The sequence below is a fragment of the Bidens hawaiensis genome, unplaced genomic scaffold (genome assembly GCF_021521415.1).
Source record: "Bidens hawaiensis isolate Kalapana, Puna unplaced genomic scaffold, B.hawaiensis_p1.1 tig00003536_1, whole genome shotgun sequence".
In the NCBI taxonomy this organism is placed as follows: Eukaryota; Viridiplantae; Streptophyta; class Magnoliopsida; order Asterales; family Asteraceae; genus Bidens; species Bidens hawaiensis.
The window spans coordinates 1250129-1276642 of NW_027491199.1; the positions used below are offsets into that span (position 1 = coordinate 1250129).

The 26514-nt window shown below is 32.4% G+C and overlaps 1 protein-coding gene across 1 annotated transcript; it reads left to right on the plus strand.

Annotated features, from left to right (window-relative positions):
* The first annotated feature begins 21560 nt into the window (after positions 1 to 21560).
* Positions 21561 to 25026, plus strand: LOC143623747 (isopentenyl-diphosphate Delta-isomerase I-like). The gene is made up of 6 exons (XM_077094591.1): positions 21561 to 21856; positions 21934 to 21989; positions 22437 to 22528; positions 22624 to 22726; positions 23518 to 23655; positions 24648 to 25026. The coding sequence occupies exons 1-6, from the start codon at positions 21633 to 21635 to the stop codon at positions 24896 to 24898; spliced, it is 864 nt and encodes a 287-aa protein (XP_076950706.1). The 5' UTR covers positions 21561 to 21632; the 3' UTR covers positions 24899 to 25026.
* The last annotated feature ends 1488 nt before the right edge of the window (positions 25027 to 26514 follow it).

Sequence of the window (26514 nt, forward strand, 5' to 3'; positions counted from 1 at the left end):
ATCTAATACCGCTTTTCGTGTTAGTGTGGTGGTTTTGTATGTCAAGTCGTGGTTTGAAACCACGATTTGATATTTTAAATTATTTTTTTAAATGCCAAGTAATGTAAGCAACATTCAAACTTTTACAGTACGTGGTGCATGACGTTCTCTTATATAGGTTTACGTCTAATGCATTCCGAGAATATCTGATCGCCACACCGAACTATTACGGGTTCTTGCTAAAATTGTTATTATGGAACAAATAGTAGGCTCGATAATTTTCACCTAAAAATAACAAATCAGAATTACTTGTCCCGGAAATACTCATGGATTCATTTTTTTAATTCACAACACTGGTATATACGAAGCTCCTAAGAATTACTTCAGCAAATGATAGGATGGTAATTTCTATGAAGGGCTTGATGAATATACCAAGCTCAGCATTCTCTCTCTCTCTCTCTCTCTCTCACACACACATGACTATATTGCATATATAGTATGCAAAATATGAGTATGTAATACAAGTGACTGAAGCGGTTTGAAAAAAAATACAAGTGACTAATAGTAATTGCCATCTCAAAGAAGAAAAACAAAATAAGCTTGAACATTCTAAAAAAATTGAAGAAGAAAAGAAAACCAAACCTAGGTTGAAATGACTAGTTGACTAAAAAACAAAATTATATATACATATCAGAATTAAAAAAAAAAAGTAAAAGATCAAACTGTGGTTTCAAACCACAGCTTGATAGCAAAACCACCACAAATCTGGAAGTGATATTAGGCTTTATTTTTTTATGCAATCCGCGGTTTGAAACCACAACTTGCCTTATTTTAATCAAAATTATTACTTTTTAAATTCTCATCTGACACATTCATATAAAAATACACAAACCATGGTTTCAAACCACGGTTACATCATTTTTGTAACTATCTATCAAAGTCATACCATTTTTGAAACAACTATTACAAAATTAAGAAACCAGTTTTGAAAAATTTTCTAGTCGCTATAGCCTCCCACATCTAGCTTGCATCCCCATTTAGTCCAACTAGGGTCGGCGAGATCACTTTATTCCTGAAAAGTGGGGATTTGTCATTCTTATACTGTCCCCAACAAATCCTTAAGTCTATTTTACCTCTCCTTCTTGGTTAGCTTGTTTCCCATCTCTATACCTATCAGTAACAAATGATGTTATGTCACTACTATCTCCCCTGGTTGAACCTAGCAGTCCTTCCACAGACGTCGATCTCTATGCCTCATCAAAAGGTAGTTAATTTGCATGGTGCGTCCCCACTGCTAAACATAATCAAATGTGATTCCCTCTTCTTAAAGAACGATTTTGTTATACCTAGCTCATGAGCCACCACAAATTCTAGATGATCCGTGTCGGTCTCATTCCTAGCACCAAAGCCAAAACCTCCATGTGCATGTGTGGTCTGGAAGCAGTGTTTTAAAAACCGGTTCGTACAGGGCGGTTGAACCGGTAATACCGGGTTTCGCATACTAGGCCGATATGTTATGCCCGATATATTTGGACGGTTTGATAGAACATCAAACCGGCGGTTTTTTCTAAAATACCGGTTTAAATCGGCAAACCGGTTCTAATTCCAAGATATTATAGCTTTGTGGCCCATATTTTATAAAAATTACTTTTAACCTAGCGATTAACATTGAAATTGGTAGACTTTTGCCTTATTTTTTTGAATATCAAGTGTTTTGTATTAATTATGGATTAACTATAGATTATATATTTTTAATAGAATCATATACTTTTAAGTTATTTTTTGAGTGAAAATTGCATTTATATGAAATTGCAAGGTAAACTATATAATCCGGTTGAACCTCCCGGTATAAACCGGTTCAACCGGTTGTACCATTTTTTAACCTAATCCTGTATGAATAAAATACTGGTTTTTAAAACATTTTCTGAAAGCCTTCACTCTCCAACCAATGTGTCCATTGAAATTACCCCTATACCAATTTACTCATTTTTAGGTATGCCTCCTACTATTGCGTTTAGACATTCCAAAACTCTTTCTTTTTTGATCCCTAGTCCTCTATGTGGCACCTAAGCGCAAACCATAAAAAGCGACTTCTTCACCTAACACTAACCGAAGTACCATGCATAATCATGTCGTTATGTCTTATCACCTCTACCACATTAGAGTGCAGCTCTTTAGCCACTAGAAAACCCACCCCATTCTTAGCCCCGTTGGATCCTGAATGCCACAACATATACCCATTGCACTCGACCCCTCTACTCCATTTCCACCTAGTTTCCTGAAGACACACAATTTGTACCCTATTCATTTTAAGCACATCTACCAATTCCAACAATTTACTATTTAAGGTTTCTACATTTCAAGAAGCAAAACGCAAAGTATGCCTCCTATCATTCCCATTTTCTACCCTACCTACGCCCCCTCGCCGACAATGCAAAAAATAATATTTTAGAGTAGCAAAAGTTCATAATAAAACAACTTTATATGTAGTAATTTCAAACACAGTAAATGAAAGGTATGGCAACAAAAAAAAAACATGAAATGACAGGTTAGACAACAGCCAAAAAGTCGTAAAAAGAAATTAAAAAAAAAGATAATATTGAAAAGAATGTTAAAAAACGAAATAGAATTAAATATGAAACAAAAATTTTAGTTCTTTTCTGACATCTTAAAAAATTTTCATATTAAAAAAGGCAATATCTTATAGACATTGACGCTTAACCGAACTATTTACAAATAGATTGTGCTAAATGTATTCAACCGCCTCTACTACTTACTGAACGTACTATTATCTTTATACAAACCAATACATAACCCTCTACATGCACATACACAACCCTTTTATCGTTTGTATTCCAGCTGACACCTGTACACCAGCATCTATACATCCTATACAAGGGTACATAATGATTTTTTAATCATAAAATATGTTCTCAACTCCATCATCTTTTCATTCATGCATAAATATCTTTGATTCGATATGTTGATCACGACGAATAATAACAAAAATTGTGCTGCCAATACCCGAATGTTAGAGACACAAACTAAGAAAAAAAACAATTTTAAGCCTCAAAATTTAGAAAATTACCTATACAAGTACAAACGTAAATAGTATAATTATTACAAATAAACTACTTTAATTACAAGAAAACACTACAAATGTTGTAAAAAAAATCAATTCATTCTGTTTGAAAAAAAAGCACAACACATAATATAGTGTGTTATTTTATTTTCATTTGTCTTCATTCATTTTTGTCATGTGTTGCTATGTTGACTTAAGGATGATAAAAAATCTCGAGCCCGACGGGTATACCTTAAATCCGAAACAAATGGGGCGATTATACACGAAACCTGATGGGTATGAGCCGGGTATGGGATTGAGGTTTAAAAAATTTTTATGGGTATGGCCCGGGTATAAGATTAGATTATACCCAAACCGATTACCCGAAAACGCATACCTATTTACCTGAACCATATACTCGAATTGTATACCTAAAAAATTCTTTGTATTTTATAGGTCGTGAAGTATATATATGAAAAACTAAATAAAAGTTATAGTGATATTATATAGTTATCGTAACGATTATATATATAGATTATAATAATTGTAGTATGAATAAAAGATATAAAAGAATTATAATGATAAAAAAAATGTATTTGAAAATCCCAATGGGTATACCTGATGCCCGCAGGTATTGCCTGATACCGGACAAATACCCGACGGGTAATGGGTCGGGTATGGGACATGATTTTACAAACTGGTATGGGCATGAGATTACCAATATCCGGCCCGTTGCCATCCCTAATGTTTACAAAGTGTTATATATATATATATATAGTCTTAAGTTCACGCGAGAAGGAAGTTTAATCCGAGAAGTGTGATAAATCAATATGGACCACTAATTTAAGTACATGTTTTAAATGTTTAAAAATAAAAAAAATATGTAAATGCAACAATAAATGCACTCTTTCTCTCTTCAATTAACTATTATAACCATTATAAATATATCTCTAATTAATATACCTAACTAACTATAATAATTAAGAAGATAAAAACACTAATTTAGTTTTATAATTTATTAACCCCTTCTTCATTTTATCCAATAAAAATAAAATTTAATCATTTAATAATAATTCTTTATAATAAAGAACAATTTCTTTCCACTCAATTTGTTAACATATATTAACGTTTAATTTTTAACAATAATCATCAAAACATAATATTTTTTTCAATTGATATACCTAGAAAAATTATTGTGATAAATAATAATAAAAAATATCATACAGATGTGCCCATTAAATATAAACAATTAATATACAATCTACACAAAATTATATAACTTACACTTGATTTAAGCAATAAAAACGCATAACATACAAAAAAAGCATACAACTTACATATGTAATTCGATATCAACAATTATATAAACTACACAAATTTAAAAGTGGGGCGCGAACTGATTGTTCACAGCTCTCAAGGTACTATCATGCAATATTTAAAAATGACAATATCTATTAATTTAAATTAAATATCCAAATAAATTCAAACAAACAAAGTACATAATTGGAAATGAAAGCAACAATATAAATCAGTTTCAAAAGTTAAGCTAAGTCTTGATTTATTTTTTCTAATATGCATATCTCCAAGTTCTTCACCAAATCTTGATATCAATTCAAACAGTAGCCTGCGTATGCGTATAAAATAAAATAGTTTTGTCAACACAAGGTTGAGTGAGTAAAACACCAGTTAATTCAATATAATATAATATGAGAAAATGAGCAAACTATCCTTAATGTGATTTATAATTAAGCCATAGCATGTAAACAATTCAAACAAATAATAAAGTGTGCGCTAAATCGTTGCCATGCGAATCGGGCGTTGGTTACCATAAGTGAGTTGTCGGTGAAACCATTGTCATGCGATCGGACGTAGGCCACTACGACTGTCGTATAATCATACTAAATGTGAATATGATGGACCTCTCCGAAATGCGTTCAAATAAACAAATAAACAAGTAGCAAGTTAGGCACATAATTGATAGCACACAAGGTTAACAGTTGCTAATGAGAATATTAATAATAAGTATGTAAATAATGTAAGTATGCATATATCCACAAAAGTTTAGAAAAACAGTAAAAAAAAGGGAGTGATTACTCACCTTATCGAGTAAGCGAAGGAATGAGTGCGATAAGAAGATAACACACGCTCGTCGAAATATCAACGGAAAATCCTATGTAATAATAATTGGAGAATACTACGAATTAATAGATGGACTAATAAAGAATCGTGATATGAATGAGTGTTGTGTGTTTGATATATTTTAATTTATTTTATAAAAGTTATTAGAATTGTATTAGTATTAATATATGTATACTTTTACTCATAAATATTGAAGTTGTAATAATATAAATATTTATATAAAAATATATTTGTTTTGAAAATAATACAAAATTAATTTTAACATGTGAAAATAATAAGATATGTTTATATGTTTTAATTATGTATTGTATATTAAAACCCCTTTTTAAAACCTTTACACAATTTAATACTTAATATATATATATATATATATATTTATATAAATAAATATATGTATAATATATGATTTTGACAAAGGCTCGGAAAAACGACTAGTTAAAATTGAGTATTTTAATTAATTAAGATATAACTAATATATATAAATAAACGATTCCATAAAATAAAATGCAAAAAATCCGATCTGGAGGGGCTCGAACCTGCGCCCTCCAGCAGCTAACCATTAACACCGACAAACTCTAGCCAACTGGGCTAGGGTGCTAGATGGTATAAGCATGAAACTGATTAATTATAACCAGCAGACCAAATACCCAAATAACATTATGAACCCTAAAATCATTAATCGGCCAAATCGTTAACTGATTAGCAGATTGACCATAGGGTTATTGAAAAATACAGATAGGCGAACTCTAAACATATAACTAATTACCTTAACAAAGATTAAACAGGTGACAAAATGGCTGATAAGCCGACGGCAGTACGAAGTCAAGAACAGATACTGGCAGTCCAAGATAATCTAATTAATGATAGGGTTTTGATGAAGATGGCTATATGAACGTGAGACGAGATTAATTGAATTATAATGATCTCTATGATATAATACCCAAGATACTAAAGACGGTTCGTTATAATCATCAATTAGTATCACAAAGATCTTGGTTTTTTAATTCATTGCGTTGGTGAGCTCGTTTAGGCAAGGGGAATCAAACGCACATATCAATTCCAAGTTTTCATCGAAGATTAAGTCACAAGTTAGCCATTTGGATCACGGGTTTGGTTCACACGGATCTGTGGGTACGGGTTGAATATAATGTATAACAGATTTTGCACCCAGGTCCTGAAGTTCCAAGATGGAAACATAATGGGGATAAAGTATATTTAGGGTTAAAATGGTATATGTTTCAAAGTTATTTTGATATATTAAATAAATATAATAACCAATTAATAATAAAATAATAATTACTCGATAAACGCGTTTTGATAAAATTTCCCGAGCATCGACACGGGTCAAGTAATGGATACAAAATAAGAAATGGAAAATCCGAATTGTTACAGTATCCCCTACTTTTGAGAATTTCGTCCTGAAATTATAGAATACTGATGTATATAAAAATATACATCTTTTTAGCATCAAATAATATCTAAAAGTTACAACTTCTATCAAATAATATAACTCAAATAACTACTTATCATATTAAAATGTATTTTCAGGTATACCCAAGCCTCAAACGAAGAAACAAGCAAAAATCCAAAGAAAAACGAAAGAAAAACCAAGAAAACACCTGAACACGCCCACATGCCCCCTGGACACGACCCCATGCCTCTAGATGCATGAAAAGACAAGAATCTGCAAGAAAAGACAAAATATTGGACACAGAAGCACGGGGTCGTGCCTCAGAATGCATGGGGTCGTGGTCACCTTTCAGAAAAGACAAAAGAAATATAACAAGTCACCAAAAGCACGGGGCCATGCCTCAAGAAGCACGCCCCTATGGTGAGTGATCATGTACGACCTGACATAACATTTAATGCAACTGGACACCTGGACACGGGGGGCGTGCCTCCGGAAGCACGGGGTCGTGTCCGCCTCTCCAGACTGCCTATAAATAGAGGCTCATGTTACATTGATGAAGTTGTGCTTGAAGAAAAGTTCTATACAGGTTTCTCTTATAAAAACACTCACATTACACTCATATTGAAGATCTTGTGAAGAGTTTGAAGGCTTGGAGGCTATCGTCATCATCATCCATCACCATTAAAGAAGGAAGATTCATCTAAATTCGGTCAGATTGTTCTACTTTGATCATGTGTTTGTTATCTCCATCTCTTTTAGTGCTCATAACCATGCTCATTATGAGCTAAACTCCATTTACCATCTAAAATCTTTGAAGAATCTTTGTTTTACTTGATGATTGTGCTTAAAATGTGATTTAGTTTGGTAAAATACATGGTTATTTTGCAATTATCCTTTGATGAAGAAGTTTTATTACCTTAACTCAATACATCAAAGTTGATAACTAAAAATCATTCATGTTCATTCATGTTCTTGGAGACTAAAAATGGTAAAAAGAATACTTTGATAACTTATTAAAATATAAAACATGAAATCTTATGTTGGACTTATAAATGATGAGATATAAGTTATGATCTATTTCTCTAGTTTTGATAATTCTAAAATAACATTGTTAACACGATTGCTTAGGTTATCATGCTAGTTAAAGAAATCATATGTTAATGGAATGTGTAACTATAAGCTAATCAAATCAACCAATGGGAGGTTGTGTGAGTTAACTACAACCACTCGAAGTTGTTAGGATTGGTGTTTGAGAAATCGAAGTCAATCATAATCATTCTACTTCACCAAACTACTTGTCTACTTAAATTGACATTCTCGTGGTAGCATGCAGGGCTGTGCAACAGAAGCAAACCGATACGAACCAGATTAAAACCGACCCGACCCGAAACCGAGATAGATGTAAAATCAAGAACCGAGGACGGAACCAGTTAGTTCGTTTCGGGTATTGGACGGTGTCGGTTTCGATGCTCGGGTATCATGATAAGACCGATACCGACCATGCATTTTGTACCCAAACTGCTTCGTTCACCGTCGTTCATGAGATTTCAAGAAATTTACTCGGTTGCTTCATGCAGGTGCTATGGCGGTCTGATGTCTTCAAGGTGGTGGTGGTGTTGATTATTGAATATAACAAAATATATAAAGTAGTGGACCTGATTAAATGATTAAATATGTATTAAAGGGTGTGTGATGAGTTGATGTTGACTTTACAGTCTTTACGTTGGGTCGCGGGCTAGCTACAGTAGCTGCAAATATATTGTACATAACTACATATTCACTGCAAATACATTAAGGTACTTTTAATTAAAAAAGTATTAACTCAATACCAACTATTCTCACTTTAGGTATTTTTTACACGCACTTTCACTCTCTCTCTATATATATATATATCTCTCCTTTTCTTTTTTCTTTCTCTCAAGAACACATACCAGTGTGTGTATGTTTGCTCTACAGATTACTTGATTTGTTTGTTTCACAATTTCTTTACCTTGTTTGTCAATCCATTCCGCTGATGATAAGAATGGATTATACTCTTCACTACATAGAAGATCTTGCTGCAGTACTTTGACTATTTCGGGTCGGGTCGGTCTGCTTCGGTTCATTTCAGTCCAAGACCGAGACCGAACCCAAAACCGCAAATCAGCTGGAATAGGGACCGAGTTCTGACCGACACATACGGGTTTGGTCCAGTTTCGGGTTTTTTACGGGTCGGGTTTCGGTTTTTCTCGGGCTGACCCAATATTTGCACACCCCTAGTAGCATGACATTAAGCATAGGATGGACTTGAAAATACGCATCCTACTTTCTTTTATGTCATAGAATATGTTCGCTTTGAAATGAGGGACTATTATATCATATATTATTAGGACAAGATTATCACATGTTTATTTAATAATCATCAAGGAAGAATTGAGTGGATTCTTGATCTTAGATGGTAACCTTCATATAATTGAATTACTCATTTAGAATTTTTCTTCTTGTCACCTATATTATATATATAAGTATTTCTATTTTATAAAAAGTAAAAAAAAATTATTAACCTCAAAATGATTAAAACTCTCCGATTGAACTAAAACGGAGATTCACTATTAGAAACATTTGTGTCCAGGGATCGATACTTGGTTCTTACCAATACTATTTTACATATACGATAGGTACACTTGCCTATTTTGTGTGTGTTTAGTCTTAGTAGAAATCACTTTTATAAACTTAAAACACAATCTTGTGTGAAAGCTAAATCTCCAATCCATTATATTTTAACTGCACGCCATCACATCAAATACCATAACTAAACAATTCAGTTTTGAGGATAGGAAAATTTTAAATATAATTTAAAATCCATCATAATACGGAACTTTGAATAGTCAAAACAACGCTCCAAATGAAAATCCGATAAGGGCACTTATATATAGGATGTACCAGCGGCATATCCACTATGTCGTTATCATCTTTACATTTGTACCGTTAAATTAACTAATTTCAATTCTATATTATAACACACCATGTTCGTATTATGATTTCCATGCGAGGACTTAGGTAATTACGTGTCGACCCGTAATTACTTAGTTCGTCAAATGATCCACATAACTCGTCCCATCGTGTGGGTTACAAAATATTTGAAAGACATGATTTTGAGAGTGTAAAAATTTTAAGAAGTTTTAACTATAAAACTAGAAAATCACCAATGTATAAAACGTTTCAAAAATTGAAGTGGACTTAGATGAAACAATGAAATTTCTAAAACATATTTTAACGTAAAAGTGTAAATCTTGAAAGTTGTAAAGGAATACCTCATAAATAGTTGAGATTAATAAAATGGGTTGTGAAGAAAGAGAATAAGAAAATAAGATAGGAGTATCCTATAATAACAATTCACTTAATAAAATAAACTTATACATGAGATAAAATATGCAAATGATAAGTAAATCAAATTGAAATAATCCAATGCCATAAAGAGGCGTTACAAATCATAATTGGGAAAAGACAAAATAGATTAAGGTAGAATGAGGAAATCGGCAAATGTCTTCAGAGTCATTAGTTAATTTGACTTGAAGCACCTTGAGGGGTTGCATTTACGAGAGCTTGAGCTTTCGAGGTAGATTGACTAGGAACAGCTTGAATTGTTGAACTTGCATAGCAGGGGCTTGAGTAGTAATGTTTGGTACACTTGAGATTGCGAGTGCGGGGTTTGATAGAGTTGAGTTAGGTAAGGTTGACCTTGATTGATTGGAGGAGCTTGAAGGACATGGGTTTGATCGGTTTGAACTTGGTGAGAATGGCTAAAGTAGTAGGGTGCAGTCATAACTTGAGCTCCCAAAATTTGGTTTCAAGCCTTTGTAGTTCATGTTCGGGGCAAAACTCTTTCTTCATGGCCTCCTTGAGATCGTCTCAAGGCATGGCCACAGCCAACTCAGTTCCTTGGTCAGATTTGAAAGTATTCCACCAAGTGATATCTCGATCCTCGAAAACGCTCAAATCGAACTTAGTCTGTCTGCGTCCGGACATTCACAATGGATAGACACGTTTTCCATCTTCTCGAACCATTGCAAAAGTTTGGTGGCATTTTCTTCACCAGAAGTGTAGGTTATATGTTTTTGTGTAGGTTGTATTTTTTATTGATATTTATTGCAAATACGTGTAAGATAGTTTTTTGTATTATTAATCACAATGCAACTACGTGATGATGGATATTGATATATTGAGTTGGAAGAACTTGGTTATGGATAGAAAGAAATTTTAACGTATGAATAAATTGTATTTGTGTATGACAAAAATTTCATGTGTAGGTTATATGTTTTTCGGGTGTAGGTTATATGTTTTCGTGTGCGTGTGTATTTTGTTGATGCTGAATTTTGTGTGTAGGTGATATTCTTTTTTATTCTGAACAAGTATAGGTTATATGTTTTTGTCTATGTTGTATATTTTTTATTAATATTTAATGCAAACATGTGTGAGATAGTTTGTGTTATTAGTCATAACAATATAACTACGTGTAACATCCTGATTTTTTAATAATAATAAAAGAAATTTCGTTTACTTAAGGGTGTGTTAATATCTAGTAAAGATTAAATAAAATGATAGAGTATGGGTTGGGTCAATAAAGGATGGAATAAGGGTTGGTGATGGGCCTTAGGTCCATAGACTCAAGGGTATACAAACCCCTTAAACCTCCCTTAAACCCTCATTCTTATCTTCTAGCCTCCATACACTCTCAAAAACACACACAAACACCCTCCTTTATCTCGGACCAAGATCCGAAGGAAAAGACTCGAGCTCGTGGGTGTTAGAGCATCTTGACGAACAAGACATACACCAAGACTAGATTGTGTTCGTGAAACTGATTCGTTTAAGGTATTTTTTATAACAAAAAAAACTTGTTTGTTTATGCTCGGCTTGTTTAGTATTCCTAGATCTATATAAATGGTAAAGACGAATCAAACACAAGATTCTCGTTGAAATTCATTAGAATTTGATAGGTTGATTAATCGAATAAGAACCGGATATATATATCGATCAAATCCACCATTCAAACGAAATGTTTAGATGTTTGATTGATTGGGGTTCATAGGCGTTGGGTATACAAGGCTGATGATGCCGATGTTATGTTGTTTCATCGTGATTCATGGTCCAATTGTGAATCCGATGTATGGTTAACTGTCTGAGTTCTTATCGATTTGACTTTGACAATTTGAGTCAAAGATTGGATAATTATTTATGCTTATTCGTGATCATAAGAGAACGGTTGGTCATTCGTTGAACTATCATAACGAATAAGTAAAACTCGTGTGCTCTTGTAACGAATGAACCTCTCATTCGTTTCGTAGAAGTCACGAATGGTCTACTCATTCGTTATTCATTCATTCGTCATGATGAGACAGCGAATCAAACCATGCGTTATAAGATACACATGTGTGCTCTTGTAACGAATGAACCTCTTATTCGTCTCAAAGAGGTCACGAATGGTCTACTCATTCGTTATTCATTCATTCGCCTTGATGAGACAACGAATCTAACAATTCGTTATAACGAAAGGAACCATTCGTCATAATGAATGATGCTTAACCCCAGCCAGGGGCTCTGCCCCTTGGACCCTGGTTGGGGCTGCTGCCCCTAGACCCTGCTGCCCCCGGACCCCCATAGCTATGGGTTACAATAACTTAGAAGTATGATATAGTTAAAAGTAGTTATTGATACTATAATTGTTTCATTGTTAGTCGTGCGCAGCTAAGGAGGGGTATTACTGTAAACTCAGCAAAGAACAAGATACAGGTGAGTTTCCAACCCCATTTCCTTTTTATGTTTCCGGGGCTGTGTGCATACTTGATGTGATTAGTTTATGTATGATGTATGAATGATTGAGAGTATGTATGAAAGTTTATAAAAATAAATATAAAGAAAGGTATGGTATGGTTGTACGGAAAGAAGGGATCCGGTCTCTAATAATATATGAGGCAGAAGGGAACTAGGCCCTAATAATACTCAAGGAAGAAAGGAATCGGACCCTCATAATATTTGAGGTAGATAGGGAACCATGCCCTAATAATACTCGAGGAAGTAGGGCGTAATGCTCTTTAAAACGTATAAGTATGTATGTAAAGTAAGATAAAATATGAAAGTATGAAAGTACGAAAATATTACAGTAAGAATGAAGATATATACTTATGTATGTACGAACGAAAGTAAAGAAGGTTAAGTATGGAGTATATGAACGTATTGTATGTTGCCTGATTAACTAGAACTCACTCAGCGTAGCTGAATTTTAATATGCACGCATGTGAATAGGTTAAGGCAGCTAGCTTGAATGAAGACACATGGCATTTGACTGAAGAAGCTGGCATCAGAAAAATGTTGTGATGTTTTAATATGACTTTTTAAATTATGTTTAAAGACAAAAGTTTGTCATTATGGAAAGATTTGAATGATTATGTAATTTATGGTTGAAGTTTTATATTTCGCGAAAGATTTTAATTAACTCTGATATTTAGAACTGTGTTTATGAGTAAATCCAAATCAAACGTCAAAGTAGGGCACCGGGATCTGGGACTTACACTACGTTGTTAAAGGATATTAATATATTGAGTTGGAAGAAATTGGTTTTGAATAAAAAGAAATTTTAATGTATGAATAAATTGTATTTGTGTAGGATAAAAATGCAAGAGAGAAAAAATTAGTTATAAAATAAATGAATTCTTAATATTTTTTATAATTATAATAATTTGATTAGTAATATTAATTCGAGAGATAATTATTATGGTTTATTAGTTATATTAATTGAAAAGGGAGAATGCATCGATACTTTCTTTATTTATCTTTAACTCTTTAAAACATAAAATAAAACTAGTGGTTCATACTCATTTCTCGCACTAATTTCATTTCTCACATAGACCATCCCCTATATATATATATATATATATATATATATATATATATATATACTCACATTAAAAATATATTATTTTCTTTAATGATAACAAGTTGCGACAAACCTTAATTAAATTGATATGGTGTATTTTGGCTATTCAGCGGTTTTTGTCATCACATGCATATGAGGTCGTCTTTTGTCATTGAGTTGCGCCAGATAACTGGACTTTATTTATTGGTCGTGAAAAAATAATTGAAAAATGTGTAGTTAAATTCATTAAACCATGTGCTACTAAACACGAACACGATAACTAATCATGTTATTTTTCCAAACACGAGCACGTTAAAATCTGTTAAGTGGCATGTTTAAATACACAATGAATAACACACATCTGATTAAACAAAAAGTTTCAAAAAAAGCATAAAAGTCTTTAATAATACATATTTCGTAACATATTTGAAACAAAAAATCACAAATCTATAGTATACTTGAAACAAAAAACCATATAAACAAATCATAACATCCATTAAAAATATAATATCGGGTTTTGACGGACTGGAGTAAAATGCCGTATGTAAGTATGAGTTTAGGTTTAGAACTTTAGATGTATATTTAATACTTTTTTAAATTAAAAACTTGCAGATGTTACTAACAGGTTAATAGGTCTTTAACCTGATAAGTCACGAATTTTAACATGTTTTAAATAGGTCGACCTATTTAAGATATAAAACCTATTAAGCTCAAACCCGTGTCGTGTCATGTTAGCAAATCTGTGTAAGGAATTGGCAGCCCCTAATCAATCAAGTGAGAAGTATAAAACAATATTTAATTAACTATTTTAGGTTAGTACTTTGGTGGGCACACCGGTGTCAAAGATTTGTGGTCTTTGTTTAGCTATGATGATGGATATTGCATAAACCCTTTAGCATATGATGAAGATGGTGGGTAACAGAGATGGAAAGAAGAAACTTTCGTCTAGTGGTAAATTGGTGATGGTGGGTGACGAAGATGTAGAGAAGCATGATGGTGGTTCTTTCGGAGGTGGTGGTCGGTAATATTGAGTGGGTTCATGTGGTGACCTGGTGGCTTTCTGTGCATCTTCATGAAACCAAATGTAAGTGGGACGGTGTCCGGTGAAAACCTCATTACTAAATATTGTAACTAGAAACTAAAAAAATGTAAATAAAATGTTAGACGGTAGCAAAAAGTCATAATTTTTTTTCCCATTAAAACCATACCACTACTTGCCTCTATATAAACACCAAATGAAATTCTCACTTAAAACAGAGATAATTACAGACTAACGGCAGATAGACGGGCAACAAGCTGTGCCGTTATCACATTCTGAATAGCAAACCCTACCCTACTAAACACAACGTTCCCCTTAGCATGAGCGGAGTTACTGCTGACCACCTGCTGAACCCGCTTAAGAAACTGAACCGCGTCAGGGCCGAGAGCGCCAAAGGTGTTAAAAGCAAACGGTACGAGCACGTGCTTATTCTCAAGGCAAACTTTCTCGTGCTTAGCTACTTTACCCGCCTCTGCCTTGTTTATCGCATGACACACCACAAACTCGTGGTCCTGTAGCCCAACGAGGGGGGACACACCTGTCAAATCAACGCACGCGTGCTTCCCTCCTTCCTATCCAAAAACAAGAATGTTAGCGGGTCGTAGGGTTGATCTCCCATCTAAAGGGTCGGTCAAGAAGTTCACCGGGGCTTCCTTTTTTTCCGAGATCCCGGCCCACTTAAGGACGCCGTAAAGCACATCTCGAACTAGATCATGTCGATATTTAAAGCCCGGTAATTCTTTGCAATGGACTGCATGCTCCCCAAAAGAATCCAAACAAGCCTTCCGACATACGGGACACGGGTCATCAACCGGGAAAAGGGGTACCATCAACCGGTATTTGAGGATAGCCCGATATTCCACTACCGACATACGTTACCCTAAACCTTCAATGGGAACAACTGACAGGAAATCCTAAGCATGAGAGGCACATAAACACTCAAACACGGCTCGCTGTCGCGGGGACAAAGCGAACTTCTCTTCAACTGTCTTAGACGATTTCACCATATAATTCTCTTCAACTGTCTAAATTTCTTTAAGATGTCATAAAATTAAACGTGAAAATAAAAAGGATAGTAATGAAATAACTATTAAAAAAAGAATTGAAAAAAAACAATAAAAATAGGAAAGTTTCATTTCTTTTCTGACATCTTAAAGAAATTTAGACTTGATAATACAACTAGGTTATGTACCCGTGTGTAACACGGGTTGAAATAAATAAATTTATTCAAACGACGAAATTATAAGAGATACAAAAAATGTGTTAAACTATTTATATAAATATGTATTATATGGTATATTAAATAACATATTAAACAATATGAAAAATATATATAATATACATGTCGGAAATTCATAAATATCCAAATATTTCTTTTTGATTTTTGTTACAAATAAAATTCAACTTATTTAATGTTTTACCCGATTTGAGATAAAAGCAGTGTTTAAAAACTGGACCATATTGGACGTCCAACCAATAAATAAATAAAAAAAATGGTTGGTTGTTCGCAAACCAGCTTTCAAACCACAAAAAGAACTGGAAAAAAAACAACCAATATAAAATTAAATATTTTTAAAACTGAGTAGTTGTACATAATAATTCATGCACCGCCTAGTGATAATAATAAGTCGGATGCACTATCTTTTCTTTAATGGATGTTGGTTTTCTTCTAGATTTCTCATTGAAGCAATATGGGATGAAATATAATTTTATTTGGACCCTTGAAGTGCCAAGTGATACAAAGATGGTCCAATTATGTGTTAAGTGATATAACATATAATCATGTTTTTGTTTATTATAGTAAGGATGAGTTTTCATTATTTTCTTTTTTCAGTGGCATCGTAATAGGCATTGTTCATATTAAAGACTCTAAGTCTCTAAGAAAGATAACTATTTAGATGGAATTAAAACAAATGTGTTTGGTAAATTTAACTTTTTATTGTTATTTTACAAATTAAATTCAAGTTATATTAAATAATAATGGAATACCATTTGAAACGTATAACAACGGACATGTAGATGCATCAACTGAAACATTAAAACAAATAGGTACAGTCTTATATGTTAGTTGTAATATAAAATAAACACATATCCCATAAAATTTATAAGCAGATAAACGAATGATACTTTATTGTATAACTCATGTTAGAAGCATCGTACTCATAATTTATATGTGAGCTTCTGATCTTTTAGACATCGTCTTATCATATGACAAAATAAATACATTTATAAAAAGGAATCGTATGAATAGTAGAAGAAGTATAAAACAACATTAATGATGAATTTAAAGCGTAAACAACATGAAGAAAATTAAAATGAGCCAACCACCTCCTACAGTTTAGTTCGGTTTACAAGACCCATAATTATAAAAATCGTAAACAAAACCATTAGTCATGATTTTACACAATTTTGAGTGGGGTACCACCTTTATTTTATTGTATCGGTGGGGTACAACCGTTTTTTATAAAACAACTTCATTTTAATTTTCTAGTTTAACCCCTAATTAGTTTTTATTTTATATATTTATCCAGTTATGGAATAATGAAATGGTTCATGCAGGTTTTTTTTGGAGCTATAAAAAATTTATCATCTAATAGGTACATGTAAATTTTATATGAAAACCATGTGTAATATGACGTTTGTAACCCAAGTATATAATATACGTATAACATTGTATAAACTTAAACAACTGAATTAAAGACGAATTTCATTTCAAGATGATAAGTTTTGCTGGTTTAATGGTTTTAAAGGCAACAAAGAAAACACATAATTGATATATATATATATATATATATATGTGTGTAATTCACATATGCTTAAAAGTGCGAATAATACAATATTAATATATGATGCGCAATTTAAAATACGTAATTGGATGTAGGACTTGTTGTAATTAAGGTATATTGATTGAAGATGAGCAGAGCTATCTCGAGTGTGTTTGTGAGTACAGACACTATCAAATAAAGATGTTTACTATTAAAGAAATTTAGTTTTCGTTGTTGTTGCTGACGGAAATCACTAATGGAATAAACAAATTTTATGGTAACTAATAGCTATTGTCTATTAATTGTCTACGTAATTAATGATACATAACTTAAAGGAAATCACTAATTATTAATTGATAATGGAATTTTGTTTCCATGGAAAAAAAATTCAAAACAACTATTATGATTAGTTGATTACTAATTTTATAATTAAATATTAAAAATCAAGTAATTCATATAGTTGTGTATATAAAAAGTTTTAATTTCTTAATTTTAATTTAATTATAAATATTTATGACTTAAAGCTTCAATGATAAGGTGACACATGGCAAAATATAAGGCCAATTAGGGGTAATGTGATTCAACCATCATTTTTATTTATTATGATAGTAGATATCTTTTAGACGTCGACCGAATAATTTAAAAAATGGTTTTGCTACATATATCCTATTGTCTCTATTTTTTACAAAACATATAATCTGTTATATAACACTTTTACGCTCGTATCTATACTCTCTAATAAAACACTACAATGTTTTGTCACTTGTCACTTTCACATTAATCATACAATTTAAAACCAACTAAATCTCTAAAATCCTTCATTATCATTTATTTGTTAATTAATAAAATTGAATACAGTTTTCTTTTAACAACTAATTTTTCACCTCATGTTTCAAATGAGAATATAACTCACAATCATTTGGTTGTAAGACATACATCTTTGTCACTAAAAACAAGTTAGTGGTTAATAACATTAAATTTTTTTGTTTTTATATTTATTTTTATTTTAATATTTACTTTTTAGAACGACGACTTTCTTGTACTTAGGCTACCACACAATCCAAATTTAGAGAACCCCGATGCCTCCCTCTGACCATACCTTTTTTTTAACAACTAATTTTTAACCTCATGTATCAAATAAGAGTATAACTCACAACCATTTGATTGTAAGACATATATCTTTGTCACTAAAAGCAAGTTAGTGGTTAATAACATTAATTTTTTTATTTTTATTTTTATATTAATTTTATTTTTTATTTTTATTATATTTTTTAATTTTTAGAACGATGACTTCTTGTACTTAGGCTACCACACAATCCAAATTTAGAGAACCCCGATGACCCACTCTAACCATAATATGTTGTCTTAACCGGGGTCACACTTGCTTCAGAGTTTCGCTTGGGTGTTCCCCCGGGAAACCATACCGCTGACTACCACTTGACAGTCGTTGTGTCACCACAAGAGCAAAACTTTCTAGCGTAACACACGGTGTGACGAAAACCCGGGTGGGCTCAGGGTTCGAACTGACAACCTTAATATAAGGTATATTAGCTCAAATCCTTCAGGCCAATATACACCCAAAAGTGACACAAATGAGATTCGAACTTAAGTCTACACTAAAAAACTCAAGCCTCCAACAAGGCCAAACGTGAGGGATGGTTAATAAATTTAATAATAATTTGAATGATGGAAATAAATGAATAAATCTAAATTGTGTAAAACACTATTGTACAAAGGTTGTCTCTTAATATGCATGATAAATTTATTTATTTGTTTGTATTTCGCTTAATTATTAAACATTATTTTTTATCAATTGCCCATATAGTACACGAGCCTCAACCTAATTTTACCTATATACCTACATATATACATGCCTTCATAAATATAAAGTCTATTCTTAGCTCCATCATCATCTTTCCATTTATCCTATATTTATTTTTTTTTTTAGAAAATATTGATCCTTTTATATATAACACAAACCGAACTACATCTGAATAATGGGTAAGCGAGCAATAAAGTTAAATCAAAGTTATGCCGACGGTACCACAATGTTAGAGACGTTAAATCAAGAAAAAACGAGTTTAAGCATCAAATTTAAATAACTACCTAAATAACAAAAACATAATTATTAATATAACTATTACAAATAGACAAGTCCAATTACATGAAAATCACCACAAAAATTCCAAAAGAAAATATTTATTCATTCTCCCAACAAAAAGAACCACATAACATGCTTCTATATTATTTTAATTTTATTCATGTGTTGCCATATTGACGAAGTTATATTAAAAAACAAAAAGCATAAGTACTCACATTAAACATATATTAATTTCTTGAATGATTAGCAAGCTGTGGCAAACCTGGATTGACCTTAAAATTGTATACTAAAATTCATTTAACCTTGAAACATCGTGTCAAACCTAAAGTACACAACACTCTTTAATTGACTATGTTAGACAAGACATTGGGGTAACAAAGCATGGTAAGGTTAAAATACAAATTATAACATAAATTAAAAGAGTGAGAAGAAATTTAATTCTTTGATTTTAAATTTGGATGGTGGAGATTAATATAAAAATAAAAATTCATGAGAAATGCATAAATGTAATAACGCATTTATGATTACTTTCTCTCTTCACATGCAAGACACATGTCAATTCCTCAATCAGTTTAAAACGTCTATAACTTTTTCATACGATATTTTTTTTGGATTTTTTTAACTATAATAACAAGCGTTTTTTATCTTTAATATGAATATCATATTGTTATATAAAAATAAAAAAAGCTAGTGGGTTTTTTTATATTGTGTTATTTGGTTGTCCATTGTGTTTTTTTATTGAGTTTTTCTATGCATTGTGTTATAGATTTTGGTCATTGTGTTTTTCAATTGGTACTCATATTAAAGATAAAAAGTAAACAAAGATCACATCATTGTGTCTTTTTGTTCGTTACCGTGTATTTATGCTCAACATTTGTTTTTCTACTTATCATTGTGTTTTAGTCATTGTGCTCAACATTCACTTAAGTTGAGAAAAATAGTATCATGTTCATTGTGTATTACGTTCAAGTCATTGTGTAATATGTAGATTCCATTGTGTTTTACGTTTAAGGTCATTGTGTTATATGTGTTTAACATTGTGTCTTACGTTTCAGGTCATTGTGTTATATATATTCATTATTGTGTTTTACGTTTCAGGTTATTGTGTAATATGTATTCATCATTGTGTTTTATGTATTAGATAATTTGTTGGTATCTTTCATTATATTTACATATTATTACACAACGGTGTTATTAATATTTAAAAAAAACACAATGATCAGTTGAAAGACACAATGACGAAAAAACACACATTGACAGACAGAAAGATACAATCACGAAAAAAGACAGAATGGTAAGCAAAAAGACACAATGACGTAAATTGTTTTTTATTTTTATATAACAAATACGCTTTATGGTGAATTTTATTTTTTTTAAAAAAATATCAAATGAAAAAGTTATAGACGTTTAAAAATGATGGGGGAATTAACATATAACTTGCATGTTGAGAGAAAAATGTGTACTATTACCTTTATACCATTTTTCCTTTGATCCATACTTGACACATGTCAATTAATTATGGCTTCTCACACTTCTCATTTTTGTTGGTCGTTATAGAATAACTCAACCCTACAAAGCAATATGGACGTTTTTTTAACACGTGACGTCTTGATCAACAATGACAATTTTTGCAAAAAGTGACATAGGATAAAATGCCTCATAAACCTTAACTTTTTTTTTGAAAGGCCAAATTTAAAAAAAAAAAACTTAAAGGATCTCATGTAAGTAGCAAGAAGCCTAAAGTACAATGAACGAACCTAGAAAACCAACTAAACAAACCTACATTTATAAAGGAAATTTTCGAAATTAAATTTACATCAAGATTTCCAATCAACGCTCACTCTAGTGCTCTTGAGAATCCTAATTCCACCTGTTTTCCTTTCCTCCCATGCACCTCCGATGTTATAAGATAACGCTTAACTATTACACAATTATTAATTTTCTAATATTTTTAATATAAATAAAAATATAAATTACATGACTAGCAATTGTGATTGACCCAACCCTCCTCGACCACCGTTGTCTACACAAGGGGTCAAAACGTGCAAAAAAACGCAGGGGAGAGGCGTTCAGCGCATTTTAGACTTCAAAACGAGCCACTACGCGTTATCTTAACGACGTCGGTAGGTGTCCTTATTTGACTAATTGACTATAAAACGGTGACTATGACCGTAAGCCCTTTGGCATATGAATCGATGATCCAATAAGACTCACTACTCTTTCTTCACTTGCACTTGCAACAATGGCAAAAGCTTTAATCTCGAGATTTTCATTTCTTCATTCTGTAAACCCTAAGCTTCCATGCCCTCTTCCATTATCTCCACCGCAGCTCGTCTCTTTCAAATCACGCTTACCTTTCACCGCCGGCGTCTCGTCATCATCTTCTCCGGTGACGTCATCTCCCATAACCGGTGATGCCGATTCCAAAATGGATGCTGTCCAGCGGCGTCTTATGTTCGAAGACGAGTTACTTTTCTTAATTATTATTATTATTATTATTATTATGTGGGTCTGGTTTTGTTAATAATATTGGGTTTGTGCAGGTGTATTCTGGTGGATGCTAATGATGTTGTTGTTGGTCATGATACAAAATACAACTGTAAGTTGTGTTTTGTTTTATTGATTACCAGGGCTTTATCAGTTTATTTGACTCGTAGAGAACTCGGACTCTGTTAGGCTGTTAAATAGGTCTCATTGAATAGAGTAATTTGATTGTTTTTACGGGCTGGTTATATTTGCCAAATAGCATGTATGATGTATCTCCTATGCTATCGGCTTATCGCGTCCCTGGTTTATAGATTTTATTTGGTAATCTTTCTTTGGACTTTACCCGAAAACACATTTGAACACTAATTTAGTAAAAGTTGAATACAATTGTTTCATTCAACTTGTTTTTAGTCATATTTGTATCAGTGAAAACAGATTTACATAATACACTTAAGAGCGGTTTGTTATATTAATGTGCTTAAGTGAAAGATTCGTCTAAAAGTTTTCATTTTTGTACTTTAGCATAAGTTGTTTCTTCATAATGTATTATTATTTGCAGGCCACTTGATGGAGAAGATTGAATCTGAGAACTTGTTGCACCGGGCTTTCAGTGTATTCTTGTTTAACTCAAAACATGAGTTACTCCTTCAAGTATGTGAAATCTTGTGTTTTGAAATTTAATGCTACGAAATAACATCATGTTGTATGCATTAAAAGCTAATAAGTATTGATTTCGCTAATTGCAGCAAAGATCCTCAGCAAAGGTCACGTTCCCTTTGGTATGGACAAACACTTGTTGCAGCCATCCACTATATCGTGAATCTGAGCTTATTGAGGAGAATTACCTTGGTATGACTCTTTTCAAATATGGTATTTATCATGTGTTAAGTTAGATATTTTTTAATTTATTCTGCTAAAGTGCTAACATTAGTTCAATAATAAGATAGGACCACCTATCACTATTCAGTGATATGCATATAGAAACTTTTGTCTTGTCGAGTAGATTAACAGGGTATGTTTATTTTTTGGATAAATCCTATAGGAATTGAACGAGAAAATTGTGTTTTAAGTTTGTAAAGTATGAAAAGTAGCAACTGGAAACTTCTTGAAGATATGTTGTAATCTTTTATTAAGTTAACTATTTAATGAAGAGCTGCAACAAATATCTGTATAATTGGTGCTTTTTAAAAAGTATTTGTAAAAGTGAGTGCTTTTATTTTTGTAAAAATGGTGGATAGTAGTTTCAAATCATGGACTATCTTCTCAATTCTTAAAAATTTTAAGTTTTTTTTTCTTTATTTCTATTGCATTTAACATATAATATAGTTTTCCTCAATCATATTTTATATTTAATAAGAACATAGATATAGAGTGTTCAGTTTATTTTGTCTATGTTTTGATACAAATTTTATTGAAAACCGAATTTTATTCAAAATAAAGTATTTTTTTGGGGTAATATTAAAAGATTTAAAAGAAGTGTTATCGGTTTACTTATCTAACTGACTTTGTAAGTATGATTTTGTTCTAAAAAGATTGGTCTTATATTCACAAATATTATTTCCCACTTACTTTACCAACATCATCTGCTACATCTGCAGCTTATATAAAATATTAATTTTAATCTTTTATATTTTTTATAGGTGTCAGAAATGCTGCACAGAGGAAGCTTCTAGATGAACTTGGTATTCCTTCAGAAGAACTTCCAGTTGATGAGTTTATTCCCCTAGGCCGCATTCTCTACAAAGCACCATCTGATGAAAGGTGGGGCGAACATGAACGTAAGATAATTTATTCTTACAAATTAGATTTTTGGGCAACTTTTTAACTGTTTGACCTGTTCGTCTTTTAGAATTATTATTTTACAATTCCAGCAGTTTTAACAAAGTGATTGGTTGGCCTGTTTCGTTTGACTAATTCATAAATATAAATCAATAAAGCAACCCTGTTTGGCACAAATTTAAGAAAATAGGCACCGACTTTTTCTTTTTCAAAATAGTAAGCTTGACTTGAATAAAAATCTAATGCATGTTACAATGCCACTTGGTATCCTTATGTGCCAAGTGGCGCACAAGCTCAAGATTTGCTTGAAAAAAGCTCGTTTGTAAACTAACTGAGTTGGAACCACGGTCGGCTCAACCTGTGGCTCGCTCGTTAGTCGTTAACTGGCTTGTTGGTTCGCTCATATGGCTGGTTTAAATTAAACTTCAAATTTTAACATAGTAATAATAATAATAATAACATATAAAAATATTGTGAACAAAACAAAAATAATACATATAGTATTTTGAACCTGTTTCTCTATCTTAAAAAAAGCTATAAAGAAGTACATATGATGTTATAAATTCTCTAGTTATAAAAGTACCTATAATGTTATAAATTCTCTACTTAATAAATTTTCAAAAAAAAAATGCTTTTGTCTTTTATGTGTCAATATGCATAAAGATAAAAAAATATACCGAAAATAAGACGAGCATTTTACGAGCTGGCTCGCTGAGCTCGACTTTTCAGCTCATTAAATAACGAGCTATGCTGAGCCGGCTCTTTTAACTTGAAGGTTGAGCCCAGTCCAACCAAGCTTGGCTCATTTACAGTCCTGATGGCATACGTGGCGCATTTTCATTTGATTAAATATTAAAACAATATAAAGCCAAAACTCCATTTTCCTAACTTTATTAGTCAACATGGTTATTTCCGTGATTTTCTCATAATATATTCTTTTAGCACATGAGGTCTAATTGTGTGACGGAATATGCACGCGTAAATTTTGCAGTTGATTACCTGTTATTTATCGTGCGGGACGTGAGCATGAACCCGAACCCAGATGAGGTTGCAGACGTTAAGTATGTGAACCGCGAGCAGTTAAGAGAGCTGGTGAAGAAAGCAGACGCGGGTGAGGAGGGTCTGAAGCTGTCTCCATGGTTCAGGATAGTTGTGGATAATTTCTTGTTCAAGTGGTGGGATCATGTTGAAAAGGGAAGCCTCCATGAAGCTGCTGATATGAAAACCATCCATAAATTATAATTTCCGATAAGTATTTGATTTATAAAGTTATTATATGTATGTAATAACGGGTGGCTGAGATTAGCCATGCATTGAAAACCCACGGTTGGTAACCATTGGTGCTAATGAAATATTCAAAAAATATAAGTATACAGTCCTTAAAAAATTTTCATAGTTTATTTAGTTTGAACTTTTAGTTCTATTTTTTTTAAAAAAGTTCATATTTTGTTTTCTACGTGTGCACTTTCAATTTCAAACCTAGTTTATCCTAGGTAGCTATCACTAATTCACTATCAGCAATCAGCATCACCACCAACTTAGTTAGGTAACCATATTAAGCCCAACAACCAGGACAAACAGAAGCCCATTTTAAGAAATAATGGCAGGGTATGTGGATGAGTCATGAGTGCAAGTTGGTCAAATTGCTTTAATAATGCTCATGGAAACACCATCCACAACTTAGATTCTTGGAAAATTGTGTTTTCACAACTCAGATTCTTGGAAAGCTCAACTTGGTCAAATTTGCTTTGTTGGGGGTGGTGGGGGTGGGGGCTCGCATACGCTGGGTACTCCAGGTAAACCGCCGCCACCGCCCCCATCCCCTTCCCCCAATTCTCCTTCCTGTGTACAAGAATCAGATTCTCAAACCTATACAAAAAAGAGAAGAGTGAGACGTTTGTGTGTAGGGGAGAAAGAGGGAGCACGAGTAATTGGGCTCCGGTCGGAATGGTTCCAGCGAGTTCAAGGACAACGGTTGAGTTATTGGAAATTGATTGGTTTTCCGAAGGGTGTGCCACCGCGTTGCGCCCCGCCAACCCTACTAATGAAAAACCGTTAGTAAATTTCTTTTAACGACAAATTAAGCAGAATATTAATAGATAATGAAAACATTTATCTTAGCAAGATGCTAAGATGCTAAGAACACAAAGTATAACTCACCTCAAAATTATACCAATCATTTCATGTAAAATTAAATTTCGTTCATTTTGTGATCAATTAGAATGACGTCGCCTTGATCTCTGTCACCTCCTCTACAACTCCATCTCTTCCTTTATTCACTTAATGAAAATCGTATCATTTCTTGTTTTTCAAAGAAACCATTAAGTGATCAAGATAATACTTAGCCCCGTCTTCTTCAACAACTTGCTCTTTTGAGTCCTCCCGTGAAACATGAGCTTATCTAAAACCGATTTTTCAGTAAGTGATTGATTTACACTCGTCATTATCAACATCAACACTAAAAAGATTGAACTTTTGTATTCAATCCCGTTTAGCCATGTATTTTTATTTTGATTTCTCATCCTCAATTTTAAATTTAATTCAAAATCATATGTATCACATCCGCCATCTATATTTTATCAAATAACAAATTTATAATCTATTTTTTAATTTTTTTCTTTCATGATAATCTTAACTATTAACTCTTTTATCGTACATGTAATCGTAACTTTTTTTTTTCTATAAATACTTATATTGTTGACATTCAGATACTTTTCTTTTGATCCATAGAACCAAATCTCCACTTATGTCCCACTTCCTACATCACATACCTCGTACCCTTTTTCTTTTTTTTTTTTTATATTAAAATTGATTGTCATATATTAGTGAGTTGTTTTAGGTTACACAAAATCACATTA

Coding starts and splice junctions, on each gene's coding strand:
- LOC143623747 (XM_077094591.1), top strand. CDS start 21,633: ATGGCAAAAGCTTTAATCTCGAGATTTTCATTTCTTCATTCTGTAAAC. Junction 21,857..21,933: donor CGTCTTATGTTCGAAGACGA/GTTACTTTTCTT, acceptor GGGTTTGTGCAG/GTGTATTCTGGTGGATGCTA. Junction 22,529..22,623: donor AACATGAGTTACTCCTTCAA/GTATGTGAAATC, acceptor CGCTAATTGCAG/CAAAGATCCTCAGCAAAGGT.